The sequence below is a fragment of the Neoarius graeffei genome, chromosome 8 (genome assembly GCF_027579695.1).
Source record: "Neoarius graeffei isolate fNeoGra1 chromosome 8, fNeoGra1.pri, whole genome shotgun sequence".
Lineage (NCBI taxonomy): Eukaryota > Metazoa > Chordata > Actinopteri > Siluriformes > Ariidae > Neoarius > Neoarius graeffei.
In genome coordinates, this window is record NC_083576.1 from 76,365,008 (window position 1) to 76,383,150 (window position 18,143).

The following is an 18,143-nucleotide window of genomic DNA, read 5'->3' on the forward strand; positions in this document are numbered from 1 at the left end:
TCATTCTTTTATGAACCCCCTAAAAAAATCCAAGCCCCTTTTTTTAAATGAGCTTCACCCCCCAAAAAAATCCCTTTTAAGAATGTCGACCTAATTCACCTCAATAAATCTAGAATCACCTATGTGAATCCAGATTCACCTGATTTCAAAAATCACCTGTAACATTTGCACTCTAACGAGTGCCCTTTTGGTATAACACTGTGATTTGAATTACAGCCATAAATAATGTTATGGAAAATTAATCAACACCTTCTGATAGGTCAGATTTGAGGACTCTACAGGACCTACAGGACTGTGGTATAAAATGCTATAACTTGTGGCTGGGATACATGCAAAATACAGTGGGGCAAAAAAGTATTTAGTCAGCCACCAATTGTGCAAGTTCTCCCACTTAAAAAGATGAGAGAGGCCTGTAATTTTCATCATAGGTACACCTCAACTATGAGAGACAGAATGGGGGGAAAGAATCCAGGAAATCACATTGTAGGATTTTTAATGAATTAATTGGTAAATTCCTCGGTAAAATAAGTATTTGGTCACCTACAAACAAGCAAGATTTCTGGCTCTCACAGACCTGTAACTTCTTCTTTAAGAGGCTCTTCTGTCCTCCACTCGTTACCTGTATTAATGGCACCTGTTTGAACTTGTTATCAGTATAAAAGACACCTATCCACAACCTCAAACAGTCACACTCCAAACTCCACTATGGCCAAGACCAAAGAGCTGTCAAAGGACACCAGAAACAAAATTGTAGACCTGCACCAGGCTGGGAAGACTGAATCTGCAATAGGTAAGCAGCTTGGTGTGAAGAAATCAACTGTGGGAGCAATTATTAGAAAATGGAAGACATACAAGACCACTGATAATCTCCCTCAATCTGGGGCTCCATGCAAGATCTCACCCCGTGGGGTCAAAATGATCACAAGAACGGTGAGCAAAAATCCCAGAACCACACGGGGGGACCTAGTGAATGACCTGCAGAGAGCTGGGACCAAAGTAACAAAGGCTACCATCAGTAACACACTACGCCACCAGGGACTCAAATCCTGCAGTGCCAGACGTGTCCCCCTGCTTAAGCCAGTACATGTCCAGGCCCGTCTGAAGTTTGCTAGAGAGCATTTGGATGATCCAGAAGAGGATTGGGAGAATGTCATATGGTCAGATGAAACCAAAATAGAACTGTTTGGTAAAAACTCAACTTGTCGTGTTTGGAGGAGAAAGAATGCTGAGTTGCATCCAAAGAACACCATACCTACTGTGAAGCATGGGGGTGGAAACATCATGCTTTGGGGCTATTTTTCTGCAAAGGGACCAGGACGACTGATCCGTGTAAAGGAAAGAATGAATGGGGCCATGTATCGTGAGATTTTGAGTGAAAACCTCCTTCCATCAGCAAGGGCATTGAAGATGAAACGTGGCTGGGTCTTTCAGCATGACAATGATCCCAAACACACCGCCCGGGCAACGAAGGAGTGGCTTCGTAAGAAGCATTTCAAGGTCCTGGAGTGGCCTAGCCAGTCTCTAGATCTCAACCCCCATAGAAAATCTTTGGAGGGAGTTGAAAGTCCGTGTTGCCCAGCAACAGCCCCAAAACATCACTGCTCTAGAGGAGATTTGCATGGAGGAATGGGCCAAAATACCAGCAACAGTGTGTGAAAACCTTGTGAAGACTTACAGAAAACGTTTGACCTCTGTCATTGCCAACAAAGGGTATATAACAAAGTATTGAGATGAACTTTTGTTATTGACCAAATACTTATTTTCCACCATAATTTGCAAATAAATCCTTTAAAAATCAGACAATGTGATTTTCTGGATTTTTCTCATTTTGTCTCTCATAGTTGAAGTGTACCTATGATGAAAATTACAGGCCTCTCTCGTCTTTTTAAGTGGGAGAACTTGCACAATTGGTGACTGACTAAATACTTTTTTGCCCCACTGTAGAAACATATTTCAGTTCAGGAAAACCTGTCTTTTTCAGGAGTACATCTAGGAGAAAACATTACATTTTAAAGGTTTTCCAAAGTTGCCAAACATATTGACGTCAAAGTGTCCATGTAAATGACGCCAGTTCAGTTCACTAATTCCACATTCCTAATTAGTATGTGTAGTTAGATGAAACTCTGCACTAACCTGAGTGATGATTGTAGGAAGGCTGGTATGGTAGCAGCCCTCGTGGTCAATATCAGGCTCCTGATCCCTTTGCCAGTCCGTCAGTTCAACCTCCAGCGCCTTCTGCATCCATTCCGAGAGGCTTTTCTACAAGAGAATTCACAGAGGGACTTCAGCCATACAACCCTGCATTCCTCAAATGTTTTGTGGTGACTTCATGTTTCCTGTCCACGACAAATGGCTGTCTTACCCGAACACACTGAACATATTTGTTCTGCAGTTGTTCCAGACCTTCCTGAGATATCAGAGGGCCCATCTCTTCCAGGTCCAGATGTGCAGCAAGGCCTGGGTCGCCCATCATTTCTGAGCTGTAGGAGAAAATATTTATTTGCGCACTCAACCTTTTGACTGCAGAATAAAGAGATATTTTGTCGATAAGCAAAAAAAAAAAAAGAAAAAAACAGAAAAAAACACACACTAGAGGAGAAAAGTGAACAAACAAAAGCCCTGAAGCTTCATGGGTTCAGCAGGGCGTATTTAATGATCTAATATAATGACCAGATAAAAAATATGAAAGTAGCTTTCTTGAAGAAAGAAAAGGCAAGCTGGGTCATTTGATATCATAAAACAACAGTAAAGAAAATACAACAGGACAAATAATCATAAATTATTCAAAAAAAGGACATCTTTCAAAAGGAAAACAAACATATAAAGATGCAGAATTTATAATATTTCTTTTTATTCTACCCACATTCACTGGATATGAGCAATCGCACGCTCTGATTGGCTACTCTGCTACTAGGATATCAGCTCATACCCTTGACTTGCAAGTGACGTCAAAGCAAAATAGAAACCCGGATGTCAGCCATGTTGGTGGAGATACAAATGCGGGGTCAAGCGACATTCCAGACAAAACATAGTCATGCGTGTGCAACTCTCTTTGTTTTTACACTGCTTTAAGCGTTCTTTTAGCGATGCCATATCTTTGTGCTGTATATGGTTGTGGTCACAACAGTACTCATGACCGTGGCACGTTCCGATTTTTTAGAATTCTGGCCGTGATTCGGAAAGAGGGCGAGGAAACTCTGAGAGAGGAGACGAAGGGATCAGGACACTTCGTCCAATGACCATTTCATCCAGTAGTTAAGACATTTCGTCCAAAGCCTTTTTCACACACACTATCAATTATTTTATATTTCAGGTATTCCAGTGTTCGCAAATGAAAGCCCCTGTGAGAGCACTGCTTCACACCTGAAGATTTAATATGATCCAGCCGGAAACATAGACATGCAAGCGAGCAGCCTGCAATGACAAGGGAGTTAAACTCATCCTAGGGTCAGCAAGTGGCACGGGCCGACATGGTTACCCCCCTTAGTACGCTCTTTAGTGTCGAAGCTGCTTCAGTCAAATTTCATTGAGAATTCCTCCTTTTTTCGAGCAAACAAATACCTGAAATATAAAATAATTGATAGTGTGTATGAAAAAGGCTTTGGACGAAATGTCTTAACTATTGGACGAAATGACCTGTATTCGTACTCAATGATCGGTAGAAGCGTCTTATCTTCAGAAAAGTCTTACTTTTGTAAATAATATGGGTCAAAACCCATACATAACTATCTTCTCTTTGTATCAAATCTTCACTCGACCATTCAAATCATGGTAATAGTGAGAAAATTCAGCATTGTTTACAGACACGCTTTCAGCAGCTGCCATCCTAGTTGCTTTGTATATCCACCATCATGGCAGATGCTCATGACGTAGCACATTTTGATCATGTGGTGGCAAATCATTTATACTGTAAGTAGAGAAAAACAAAATGGCGTGTTGCTGAACCAACCGAGGACGAAATAAAAACTCTACCCGAAAACAAAATACAAAAAAAAAAAAGGCAACAAAATATGGAATAAAAGTATTTGATGGTAAGAACGTATCTTTTTTTTATTTTTCAAGAATTCTTATTATAGCATTTTTCACAAATTGCTCCTGTCATTTCGCCGGTTTGTTTACATTCTAAGCGGAAATGATTTTGTCAGACGTTTTGTATTAAGTTTTTATTTATTTAATTTGCAAAAAATAAAAATAAAAATGCTCTGTTTCTTAAAATACAGCAAATGTGTACTCTACTACTAGGATATCAGTTCATGCACCGTGAGTAGAGAAAATCAAAATGGCGGCGCGTGTTGCTGAACCAACCGAGGACGAAATAAAAGCTCTACTCGAAAACAGAACCCCCCAAAAAATACAAAAAAGCAACAAAAACAAAATGCTAAAAAAAGAAACAAAATGTGGAATAAAAGTATTTGATGGTAAGAACGTATCTTTTTTTATTTTTCAAGAATTATTATTATCACATTTTTCAGAAATTGCTCCTGTCATTTCGCCGGTTTGTTTACATTCTAAGCGGAAATGATTTTGTCAGACGTTTTGTATAAAGTTTTTATTTATTTAATTTGCAAAAAATAAAAATAAAAATGCTCTGTTTCTTAAAATACAGTGAATGTGTACTCTACTACTAGGATATCAGCTCATATACCGTGAGTAGGGAAAATTAAAATGGCGGCGCGTGTTGCTGAACCAACTGAGGACGAAATAAAAACTCTACCCGAAAACAAAATGCAAAAAAAAAAAGGCAACAAAATATGGAATAAAAGTATTTGATGGTAAGAACGTATCTTTTTTTTATTTTTCAAGAATTATTATTATCACATTTTTCAGAAATTGCTCCTGTCATTTCGGCGGTTTGTTTACATTCTAAGCGGAAATGATTTTGTCAGACGTTTTGTATAAAGTTTTTATTTATTTAATTTGCAAAAAATAAAAATAAAAATGCTCTGTTTCTTAAAATACAGTGAATGTGTACTCTACTACTAGGATATCAGCTCATATACCGTGAGTAGGGAAAATTAAAATGGCGGCGCGTGTTGCTGAACCAACTGAGGACGAAATAAAAACTCTACCCGAAAACAAAATGCAAAAAAAAAAAAGGCAACAAAATATGGAATAAAAGTATTTGATGGTAAGAACGTATCTTTTTTTTATTTTTCAAGAATTATTATTATCACATTTTTCAGAAATTGCTCCTGTCATTTCGCCGGTTTGTTTACATTCTAAGCGGAAATGATTTTGTCAGACGTTTTGTATAAAGTTTTTATTTATTTAATTTGCAAAAAATAAAAATAAAAATGCTCTGTTTCTTAAAATACAGTGAATGTGTACTCTACTACTAGGATATCAGCTCATATACCGTGAGTAGGGAAAATTAAAATGGCGGCGCGTGTTGCTGAACCAACTGAGGACGAAATAAAAACTCTACCCGAAAACAAAATGCAAAAAAAAAAAAGCCAACAAAATATGGAATAAAAGTATTTGATGGTAAGAACGTATCTTTTTTTTATTTTTCAAGAATTCTTATTATAGCATTTTTCACAAATTGCTCCTGTCATTTCGCCGGTTTGTTTACATTCTAAGCGGAAATGATTTTGTCAGACGTTTTGTATAAAGTTTTTATTTATTTAATTTGCAAAAAATAAAAATAAAAATGCTCTGTTTCTTAAAATACAGTGAATGTGTACTCTACTACTAGGATATCAGCTCATACACCGTGAGTAGAGAAAATCAAAATGGTGGAGCTTGTTGCTGAACCAACCGAGGATGAAATAAAAACTCTACTCGAAAACAAAACCCCCCAAAAATACAAAAAAGCAACAAAAAACAAAATGCTAAAAAAACAAAAAACAAAATGTGGAATAAAAGTATTTGATGGTAAGAATGTATCTTTTTTTATTTTTCAAGAATTATTATTATCACATTTTTCACAAATTGCTCCTGTCATTTCGCCGGTTTGTTTACATTCTAAGCGGAACTGATTTTGTCAGACGTTTTGTATAAAGTTTTTATTTATTTAATTTGCAAAAAATAAAAATAAAAATGCTCTGTTTCTTAAAATACAGTGAATGTGTACTCTACTACTAGGATATCAGCTCATATACCGTGAGTAGGGAAAATTAAAATGGCGGTGCGTGTTGCTGAACCAACTGAGGACGAAATAAAAACTCTACTCGAAAACAAAACCCCCCAAAAATACAAAAAAAGCAACAAAATATGGAATAAAAGTATTTCATGGTAAGAACATATCTTTTTTAAAATTTTGCAATCATTATTATTATTATCACATTTTCCACAAATTGCTCTTGTCATTTTGGCAGTTTGTTTACATTCTTCATCTTTAAGCATTAAAATTTGTTGAATTTTTTTAGACTGGTTGAAAAGCTCAAAGAAGTTTGAAAATTACAGAACTGAAATGTCCAAGGAAGAAATAAATAAATGTCTAAAGCTATTCTATACTGCAGCATGACAGCAAGACGGCACTTTTTACAAAAAAACAACACTAAAGTCAATTCATGCCGCCATCGATAGGTTTTTAAGGGGTCCACCTAAGCGGAAACGACTTTGTCAAACATTTTGTATAAAGTTTTTATTTATCGAATTTGCAAAAAATACAATTATATGTTTCTCAAAATCCAGTGAATGTGGATAGAATAAAACAGTTATTCCGCTCATTCTCATCATACATGGTTTATAGCCAACTTGGTGCTATGTGTCTCGTCGGCTATCAGCTCATGTACGACTCGATTTCGTGGAATAACTGTTAAATATCACAGTGCTGTTGATTTCTCGATTCTGATTGGTTAGAAGGTGTTGATTATTCTTCTATAACAGGAGCTCTCACAGTAGGTTTACTGTATATTAATGTGCTCGTTCGACTCCATTGTTCCTTGGGTAACAAATTACACAAGGGCTTATGGTGGACGCGCTACATAAACAGATCATTAAAATTGTGTAGAATTGTTGATATGGTGAAGTTTGTTGTTGGGACACGTTTATGTAACAGTTATGAAAGGAGTCTCCAGTGTCAGCGCTTACAAAACTGTAACTTTATGTTCTCTGAAGCCTGAAATGTCTTCAGGACTTTGTGCTTTCTCTGTAATATGACACGTTGCTTTTTATATTTGTTTATTAACTTCAAGAGGGGGGGGGAGAGGATGATGAGGGAACGACTGTGTACAGATGTTCATATCAGGAACGCCATTCTTAGATGTTCGATGACATTAAATGCAACCATAAACAGATAAAAAGACACAGATACAGATACAGACACAAGCTTACCTGTTGTAGATGTGAAGAACCCAGTTCAGGACAGCGAAGATCTCCCCACTTTGTAGTTCCCAGCTAATGATTTGGCTGAAATGGCCCTGAAGGCAGCGGTGACATGCATGTAAGTACGATTTTGTGATGTGGTAATGTGGAGGAACACACTGCTCCAGCAGGTTGCGCACTGTAGCCAAGTCTCCCATGATGCTGTGCTGTAGGGCTGAAAGGTGGCCAGCGAGTCCGGGGCCTCGAGTGTGTAAATATGATGCGCTGCGGAAACGAGCCGCAACGGCCTCCTCCAGCACCTGAGTAATACAGAGTACTGTGTCACTAATTACTGTAAATACAGTGTTTTATTTATTACTGAAACAATGTAGAATATAGGATGCAATAAGGTTATGTTTTCGCCTCCATTTGTTTGTTTGTTCGCAACATAACTCTAAAAGTATTGAATGGATTTGGATGAAATTTGGAGGAAAGGTGAGCCATGGCCAAGGAACAACTGATTAGACTTCGATGCAAATCCAAATATGTATGTGGAGCCAAGATTTTTTTTTAATCTGTTTCCAACGTAACTCGAAAACTAGTGAATGGATTTGGATGAAATTTGGTGGACAGCTTTAATATTATCCTCGGTTCAAGTAATTTGATTTTGATGTTGATAATATGTGGCTTGGTGGGGGTATGCACTCTACCGAGTGCCCTTCTAGTATCCAGCTTGTTTTAGATACTTTTACACATTTCAAGGTTTAAATTTTTTAATATTATCCTATTAGTAGATAATTGTGCTTTACATTTAACAGTTATTCCACGAAATTGAGTCATACATGAGCTGATAGCCAATGAGGCACATAGCGCCGAATCGGCTATAAGCCATGTACGACAAGATTGAGTGGAATAACTGTTTTATTCTATCCACATTCACTGGATTTTGAGAAACAGAGCATTTTTATTCTTTGCAAATTCGATACATAACTTAATACAAAACATCTGACAATATAATTTCTGCTTAGAATGTAAACAAACCAGCGAAATGACAGTAGCGATTTGTGAAAAATGTGATAATAATAATTTTTGAAAAATAAAAAAATATATACATTCTTAACAACAAATACTTTTCTTTCATATTTTGTAGCTTTTTTTTGTATTTTTGGGGTTTTGTTTCGAGTAGTTTTTATTTCGTCCTCGGTTGGTTCAGCAACACGTGCAGCCATTTTATTTTTCTCTACTCATGGCATATGAGCTGATAGCCTAGTAGTACAGTAGCCAATCAGAGTGTGTGATTGCACATACACTACTGTTCAAAAGTTTGGGGTCACCCAGACAGTTTTGTGTTTTCCATGAAAAGTCACACTTTTATTTACCACCATAAGTTGTAAAATGAATAGAAAATATAGTCAAGACATTTTTCTGGCCATTTTGAGCATTTAATCGACCCCACAAATGTGATGCTCCAGAAACTCAATCTGCTCAAAGGAAGGTCAGTTTTATAGCTTCTCTAAAGAGCTAAAGTGTCTTCAGCTGTGCTAACATGATTGTACAAGGGTTTTCTAATCATCCATTAGCCTTCTGAGGCAATGAGCAAACACATTGTACCATTAGAACACTGGAGTGAGAGTTGCTGGAAATGGGCCTCTATACACCTATGGAGATATTGCACCAAAAACCAGACATTTGCAGCTAGAATAGTCATTTACCACATTAGCAATGTATAGAGTGGATTTCTGATTAGTTTAAAGTGATCTTCATTGAAAAGAACAGTGCTTTTCTTTCAAAAATAAGGACATTTCAAAGTGACCCCAAACTTTTGAACAGTAGTGTATCCAGTGAATGTGGATAGAATAATTGTTATTATAAGATTATTAGAAATCAAACATAATTACCTCCACCAACTTTGTTGGAGGAGGCTATTTTTTCGCCTCCATTTGTTTGTTTGTCTGTTTGCTCCCAATGTAACTCTAAAAGTATTGAATGAATTTGGATGAAATTTGGAGAAAAGGTGAGCCACGGACCAAGGAACAATTGATTAGACTTTGATGCAAATCCAGATATGTATGTGGAGCTAAGATTTTTTTTTTAATCTGTTTCCAACGTAACTCGAAAAGTAGTGAACGGATTTGGATGAAATTTGGTGGATAGCTTTAATATTATCCTTGGCTCAAGTAATTTGATTTTGATGTTGATAATATGTGGCTTGGTGGGGGTATGCACTCTACCGAGTGCCCTTCTAGTATCCAGCTTGTTTTAGATACTTTTACACATTTCAAGCTTTACATTTTCTAATATTATCCTAGTAGGAGATAATTGTGCTTTACATTTAATAGTTATTCCATGAAATCGAGTTGTACATGAGCTGATAGCTGATGAGGCGTGTAGCACCAAGTTGTCTATAAGCCATGTACAACGAGATTGAGTGGAATAACTGTTTTATTCTATCCACATTCACTGGATTTTGAGAAACGGAGCATTTTTATTTTTTGCAAATTCGATAAATAAAAACTTTATACAAAATGTCAGACAAAATCATTTCCGCTTAGAATGTAAACAAACCGGTGAAATGACAGGAGCAATTTGTGAAAAATGTGATAATAATAATAATTCTTGAAAAATAAAAAAGGTACATTCTTACCATCAGATACTTTCATTGCATATTTTGTTGCTTTTTTTGTATTTTTGAGGTTTTGTTTTCAGGTAGAGTTTTTATTTCGTCCTTGGTTGGTTCAGCAACACGTTCGGCCATTTTATTTTTCTCTACTCACGGTATATGAGCTGATATCCTAGTAGCAGAGTAGCCAATCAGAGCACGCGATTGCTCATATCCAGTGAATGTGGATAGAATAATAGAAGATTATCTGCCAACTATTTCGAGCTTGAAATTAGTAGAAATGTCTGGAAATATGTTTCACAATCATATATTTGGTTTCTAGTAATCACAACTTTGTAGCTTCATTTCTCTTAACATACCGAGTTATTTGTCTAAACCTTCTTGAATTATCTCATCTCATTATCTGTAGCCGCTTTATCCTTCTACAGGGTCGCAGGCAAGCTGGAGCCTATCCCAGCTGACTACGGGCGAAAGGCGGGGTACACCCTGGACAAGTCGCCAGGTCATCACAGGGCTGACACATAGACACAGACAACCATTCACACTCACATTCACACCTACGGTCAATTTAGAGTCACCAGTTAACCTAACCTGCATGTCTTTGGACTGTGGGGGAAACCGGAGCACCCGGAGGAAACCCATGCGGACACGGGGAGAACATGCAAACTCCACACAGAAAGGCCCTCACCGGCCCCAGGGCTCGAACCCAGGACCTTCTTGCTGTGAGGCGACAGCGCTAACCACTACACCACCGTGCCGCCCATCTTCTTGAATTATATTTCACTCATAAATAGCTTTGGAAAAACAATCTTCCATCTTCCAAATGAATATATAATGAGGTTAAATTCAAGAATGTCTCAAGAGCAACTGTTGTGTCCTTGTGCAAGGTCCTTTATCCACAATTTCTTATCTAAGATTTGCTTTAAGGTCTTTACTTTGTCTAAAGTTCTTTTCTTTTCCTTCATTAGCAGGAATTTATCAGGCACTTCATCTCCATCCCTATTCTCCTTACTAGCATTTTGCTGTTGTGTACGGTATCTCTAGGACTGAAACTGGACTTCCCTTTCTCAGAACATACTCATACTGTTCAAAGGGAAACCCAAGCTTTCTACACCTACATGTCTGTAATTTTATAGGTGATTTTATTTAATGGTTAAAATCCAACAGCAAAAATATCCTAGGTAGGTGTCTAGGCAGATATCGCTAACCTACAGCTAGCTTATCTCAAAGTCTTGAAATTGCAGAATGAGAACCAACAGATTTGCCTGTGGATTCATCTCAGCCAGAACTTTTATAAACTTTTCTGGCTTCAAACACCAGATTCTTGAAGGTTGCCATCTGATTGGTTCTCTGCACTGGTTTCCAGCAGGAACCTGTTCTTACGAGGCAGATTATTTCACACGCATAGATTGCAGATGGGGGCGGCACGGTGGTGTAGTGGTTAACGCTGTCGCCTCACAGCAAGAAGGTCCGGGTTCGAGCTCCGTGGCCGGCGAGGGCCTTTCTGTGCGGAGTTTGCATGTTCTCCCCGTGTCCGCGTGGGTTTCTTCCGGGTGCTCCGGTTTCCCCCACAGTCCAAAGACATGCAGGTTAGGTTAACTGGTGACTCTAAATTGACCGTAGGTGTGAATGTGAGTGTGAATGGTTGTCTGTGTCTATGTGTCAGCCCTGTGACGACCTGACGACTCGTCCAGGGTGTACCCCACCTTTCGCCCGTAGTCAGCTGGGATAGGCTCCAGCTTGCCTGCGACCCTGTAGAACAGGATAAAGCGGCTAGAGATAATGAGATGAGATGAGATTGCAGATGACCTTTTCAGAATGAGGAACATGTAGGTATGTGGAAACACTGACGAAACTGAGAAAAGACAAGGGAAGAGCCACCATATTGCTTCCTACACTGAGTCATAGGCAAAACTTTGGTCAATGACTTGCTGACATTCTGTTGAGGGCGCAACATGATGTGCTACATTAGAAACTTCGAGGAGGAGAAGAGGACAGTAATCATATACTAATTTATTTCCCTTGTGTATGAATGCACAAGCAACTAGCAAACTACTAGCTCATTATATAATCATTAAATTATTTAATGTTTACACGGTTATGTTTCCAGGCAACCAAAATATGGAACTGCAGCACTAGCTAACAGATTCATTCTTTGTCCATCTTTATACACTGAATGAACTGGGAACCTTAACGAATTGACAAAAGCTATTTCAGAACGTCTTATTATTATTGTTATTGTTATTAATTACTGCAATCGCATTACAGTGAGATTAGGAACAAAGTCTTACTGCTTTCTTGCACTTAATCCCATCATTAATGTGCATCAAACCTTAAAGAAGCGTTCTCTCCAGTAGCGAGGCCTTCCTGGGGGCATGGGCCTGCCATGCCTTGCACCTGATGCACACTGCCTCTCCTCTAGGAAATACTGATCAAGCACTTCCTCACGCTCCACGATGCGTACTGCTGACACAAACGGCGTGGGGTTCTGCAGGGACAGAGTCAGTCCGCTCCCCACTACTGCCCACAGCTCTTTCGCCAGGGCCTCTACCAGCCGCCCCACTCCTGAAAAATAATTCTGCACCAGTGCATCATCGTCTGGGCTCAGCAAGGTCCGGGATGAGCTTCTGAGTCCATGGAGCTGCAGAAGAACCTCATCCTGCCAGCGTTCCAGCTCCATGAGATGAGCATGGGCTTCCAGCAACCGGCGCGACTCCACGAGGCGCTCCGTTTCCATCACCATGCTCTTCACTGATAAAATCCAAAGATATAAGGAAGCACAGTGAGACAGATGACTGGATTTCTTGCAGTATGAACAGTATGTGAAAAAAAAAAAAACGATACACCTCAGGCACCAGAAGATTACAAAAGTTCAGTTCCCAGAATTGAGTCACTGTTGAGCCCTTAGGGATATTCTGTCCAGCTCTATGCTTTTTGCCTCATTTGCAAGTCACTTTGAATAAAAGTTCAAGCCAAAGGAATAATTTGTTTTAGCAATTCACTGAAGTAGCAAGCTATGAAGAAACTTTTTTGGATTCTTTTGTCTCTAATTTAATAAATACACCAATATGCTCGAAACAGACACAAATACAGATGTAAGTACAACCCCGATTCCAAAAAAGTTGGGACAAAGTACAAATTGTAAATAAAAACAGAATGCAATGATGTGGAAGTTTCAAAATTCCATATTTTATTCAGAATAGAACATAGATGACATATCAAATGTTTAAACTGAGAAAATGTATCATTTAAAGAGAAAAATTAGGTGATTTTAAATTTCATGACAACAACACATCTCAAAAAAGTTGGGACAAGGCCATGTTTACCACTGTGAGACATCCCCTTTTCTCTTTACAACAGTCTGTAAACGTCTGGGGACTGAGGAGACAAGTTGCTCAAGTTTAGAGATAGGAATGTTAACCCATTCTTGTCTAATGTAAGATTCTAGTTGCTGAACTGTCTTAGGTCTTTTTTGTCATATCTTCCGTTTTATGATGCGCCAAATGTTTTCTATGGGTGAAAGATCTGGACTGCAGGCTGGCCAGTTCAGTACCCGGACCCTTCTTCTACGCAGCCATGATGCTGTAATTGATGCAGTATGTGGTTTGGCATTGTCATGTTGGAAAATGCAAGGTCTTCCCTGAAAGAGACGTCGTCTGGATGGGAGCATATGTTGCTCTAGAACCTGGATATACCTTTCAGCATTGATGGTGTCTTTCCAGATGTGTAAGCTGCCCATGCCACACGCACTAATGCAACCCCATACCATCAGAGATGCAGGCTTCTGAACTGAGCGCTGATAACAACTCGGGTCGTCCTTCTCCTCTTTAGTCTGAATGACACGGCGTCCCTGATTTCCATAAAGAACTTCAAATTTTGATTTGTCTGACCACAGAACAGTTTTCCACTTTGCCACAGTCCATTTTAAATGAGCCTTGGGCCAGAGAAAGACGTCTGCGCTTCGGATCATGTTTAGATACGGCTTCTTTGAACTATAGAGTTTTAGCTGGCAACGGCGGATGGCACGGTGAATTGTGTTCACAGATAATGTTCTCTGGAAATATTCCTGAGCCCATTTTGTGATTTCCAATACAGAAGCATGCCTGTATGTGATGCAGTGCCGTCTAAGGGCCCGAAGATCACGGGCACCCAGTATGGTTTTCCGGCTTTGACCCTTACGCACAGAGATTCTTCCAGATTCTCTGAATCTTTTGATGATATTCTGCACTGTAGATGATGATATGTTCAAACTCTTCAATTTTACACTGTCGAACTCCTTTCTGATATTGCTCCACTATTTGTCGGCGCAGAATTAGGGGGATTGGTGACGCTCTTCCCATCTTTACTTCTGAGAGCCGCTGCCACTCCAAGATGCTCTTTTTATACCCAGTCATGTTAATGACCTATTGCCAATTGACCTAATGAGTTGCAATTTGGTCCTCCAGCCAGGGCCGGATTAACATGGCCAGGGGCCCCTAGGCTACAAGTTGCTGTAGGCCCCCCCCGACCACCACCATCTTAAGGCCAATTTATGCTGACAACCCAGTACTCGCAGAAGGCGTCGCAGATGGCATCTGCGAAGCCCCCCCCCTCGCAGACGCTCTGCGCGCACCTCCCAAAAATTGTGACCACCGCAGACAGCCTCGCAGACAGCGTCGCAGACAAGAGGGCTCTGATTGGTCCATTCTACATCTGCTGTACACGCACTTCCGCTTCCCTTCTTTCCCGGTTTGGTTTGTTTTCACTACCACCATTTTTAAAAACACGAGCGAAGATGGAGCAGCACGAAGAGCGGTTGATCGAGGAAGTAAGGAAGTACGTACATCTATACGACTCCAGTTCTAGTCATTATAAGTAACCGGAGGATAAACACTCCACTAACCACACCCACCAACTACTCCTAGCGATTTCGCGACTTCGCGCCCCCTTGCGTTGTGGCAGTGAATAACATCGCGCATGCCTATTACTCCCCGCTCAACGATAAATTACAACTGTCTGCGAAAAGCTATCTGCGAAAGCCTTGTTGCAAGAGCATGCAGAGGCCTTTATCCCATCTACCTGTAAAGAACTATTTTCTACATTTAAAGTTTTTTTTGTTGTTTTTTTTATTTTTTTTGTTTTTTTTTCATTATTAAACTTTGTACAGCTGGGCCAGCATTGCCATATTTCTCGATATGCATTTTCAGAAAGGGGTCGAATTCGCTAATTACTTCCAGCATTCCCATAAAGTTGCCATTATCCAATCTGCCAAAGATTTCACTATTCCCCCTGAAAGGCAGCCCTCGCTCCGCTAGATGTCTGACCACCACAACCACTCTCCTCAAAACCTCTCTCCAGTACGCACACTCACTATCAAACTGGCTTCTCAGCTCATGGTCAATGCATCCAACATTAGCACACCGTTTAAGGTAAACCATCATCGCGTCTCTGTGGTACTTTGATCCTTTGTGCTCAGACAAGCGCAAGTATGCATTTTTCCAATCGCTGTACCCACACGTCAACGGACAGTTTGTACCGAATAATTTGCATGCAAAACAGAAGATTGTACCCTTTGAAGGAGAGTAGAGGAGCCACTCTCTCTGCACAAGTTCACCATTGCCAAATTTCCTCATGAATAAAGACTTCGAAAAATACCTCTTCTGCTGCTTGTGGATCCTTTCGGATGCTGCATTATCAGCGTCTTTGTTACGGCACTTATCAGGTCCCATTTTTATCCAGTATTTCCTAGTAGGTTCATCTATTTTGCCTCAAAACCCTGGATCTGAATTTAAGTTAGCATCGACATGGCTAGAATATCCCAGAGACACGTCACAGGCAGCCGCCTGGTCAGAGAAGCTAACATTGCATGAGCTTGCGGTCCCAGAAACAGAGGGGGGATCTAGATGTGAAATGTTTGATGTTGATGCTTGAAGGAAACTATCATGCATGTCAATGTCATCGGAGTGAGTGTGTGTGTGTGTGTGTGTGTGTGTGTGTGTGTGTGTGTGTGTGTGTGTTTGTGAAACTAGTGGCAGTGGCACATTCATCCACAAATGGGACGGGGTCTGAAAGGGATGGTCCTTCACCCTCACCAGAGCTAGTAGTACTACTGGCTGCAGCTGCAGCTAACATAACGTTTGCTACGCTAGTGTCATGATGACTTGCACTTGCCAGTTGAGTTTCATTAGGTTTAAAAAACCCTGTTAGTTTTGGTATATTGCTCAATAGAGCTTTGTCACGTTGGGCTTTTTGCCGTTGTGCCTTGCGCTTTTGAGCACAGCTCTCGTATTTTCTGTCACACGTGTTCACTGTTCAACTGTGGAGTGACGTCGTGCATGACGTCTAACGTTTATATATGGAAGGCGGATTTGCCTCACCCAATCAGCGTCCGTTTATTTAAATATTCATTTTGAGCCAATGAATATGAAGGTTTTTTTTTTTCTTTTGACCAATTGGGGGCCCCCCTGCGAGGCGGGGGGCGTGGGGGCCCCTAGACTGAAGCCATATGAAGCCTGTGCGGTGATCCGGGCGTGCCTCCAGCTGTTCCTTTTTTGTACCTTTAACTTTTCTAGCCTCTTATTGCCCCTGTCCCAACTTTTTTGAGATGTGTTGCTGTCATGAAATTTCAAATGAGCCAATATTTGGCATGAAATTTCAAAATGTCTCACTTTCGACATTTGATATGTTGTCTATGTTCTATTGTGAATACAATATCAGTTTTTGAGATTTGTAAATTATTGCATTCCGTTTTTATTTACAATTTGTACTTTGTCCCAACTTTTTTGGAATCAGGGTTGTCGGAGATGTACTATTTGCCTTTCTTTTTTTGTCTTTTTTTTCAGAAAGCTTGCAAGAAAGGTTTACTTAGCATCTAGTTGAGACTAGAGGTGTGCACCAATCCTGGGAGTCATGCAAGTGGAAGGTTGTACTTTCCAGAGGTGGACAGTAACAAAGTACATTTACAGTACTTGGGTACTATGCTTAAGTACACTTTTTGAGTATCTGTACTTTATTTGAGTATTAATTTTTGTGGAAACTTATGACTTTAACTTCACTACATTTGAAAGACAAATATCGTACTTTTCACTCCACTACATTTCTATCAAGGTCCTCGTTACGATAAAGTGACTTTGAAGATGGATGTTTTTTTTCTTTTCTACATGATTGGATTTTTCCCCAGGTGACACTGAGACAGCTTATCAGTAATAGACGTCTCGTCCATAGACTATATAAAATCAAGATCAATGATTTCTCCGCAGTATTATTTAACATGATCAGTTGATGGTAGAATGGAATGAGGCGGTACTTCTAGGGAATGCACACACCCATGGCTATAGCTAGAACCCATTTTTCAGTTTTCTGAAAGGAATAAAGATTCATTTTGTTTGAAATGTTTGTTTTGTTTGCCTAAAACGGAGCACATCACGGCCTACAAAAACTTGCCGTCCGACCTGCGGAAACATATTGAAGCATGTAAACATTTTATTCCAAGAGAAAGCTTGCAATGAAGTTGTCTGTGCTTTTAGAGCTAGCGAACTTTCTATGGATTTGCTCGCCAAATTGCCATCGCCTTGTTCACGGCTAACGTTAACACATAGCCAGTTAACTTGGACACTGTTAGTTAGCATGTAAAAATAGAGTTACACTAACACGAATAATGTTAACTTATCTGAAGTCCTTTCAGAAATGTTTTAGCATAATCTTGCCAAATAAACAAAATGTAGAAATCGTTCTTTTCTAGTAGCGTTAGCTACCCGATATGATTTTGAGTTTGAAAAGAGTTTGCTAGCATGTCAGGTGGAGCTTCAATGACTAGCTAGCTTAACATTAAACCACTATGATTCCACAGGCAGATTCATATGTGCATAAATACACTTGCACGCACGCACACATGACCTGTGAGATGGACAGTATTGTACTAGTCAGTCACGAAAATTGTTGGAATTTTTTGTTTTGATGTCAGATGATTGTCTTGCATTTTTTTTTTTTGTCTTGCTTAAAGCAGTGTTGCTGTTGGGGAGTTATTAAGCTCGGGGTGTGGACCTGGGTTTTAATCAGGTTGGATCGTCATTTTTATTTTCTGAGCAAGCTGCATTTACAGCTATTCCACTGTCTTCCTGATTAACACATACATGTGTGCACACACTGCCAGAGCTGGGTCAGAACACTACCATGCTGCTTTGTGGGGGTGGGGAGGAGTGTTACAATTCTCATCTCATTATCTCTAGCCGCTTTATCCTTCTACAGGGTCGCAGGCAAGCTGGAGCCTATCCCAGCTGACTATGGGCGAAAGGCG

The 18,143-nt window shown here is 39.7% G+C and overlaps 1 protein-coding gene across 2 annotated transcripts in view; it reads right to left on the bottom strand.

The window, feature by feature from the left end:
- The window catches only part of exoc3l1 (exocyst complex component 3-like 1), a 48,616-nt gene that overhangs the window by 18,690 nt on the left and 11,783 nt on the right, over positions 1 to 18,143 (bottom strand). For both annotated transcript variants that reach the window (XM_060928270.1, XM_060928269.1), the window contains exons 4-7: positions 12,201 to 12,619; positions 7,279 to 7,568; positions 2,363 to 2,480; positions 2,134 to 2,259 (exon numbers count right to left, since the gene is read on the bottom strand). In XM_060928270.1, coding sequence (XP_060784253.1) covers positions 2,134 to 2,259; positions 2,363 to 2,480; positions 7,279 to 7,568; positions 12,201 to 12,619 — 953 coding nt within the window. The remainder of the gene's footprint in view (positions 1 to 2,133; positions 2,260 to 2,362; positions 2,481 to 7,278; positions 7,569 to 12,200; positions 12,620 to 18,143) is intronic.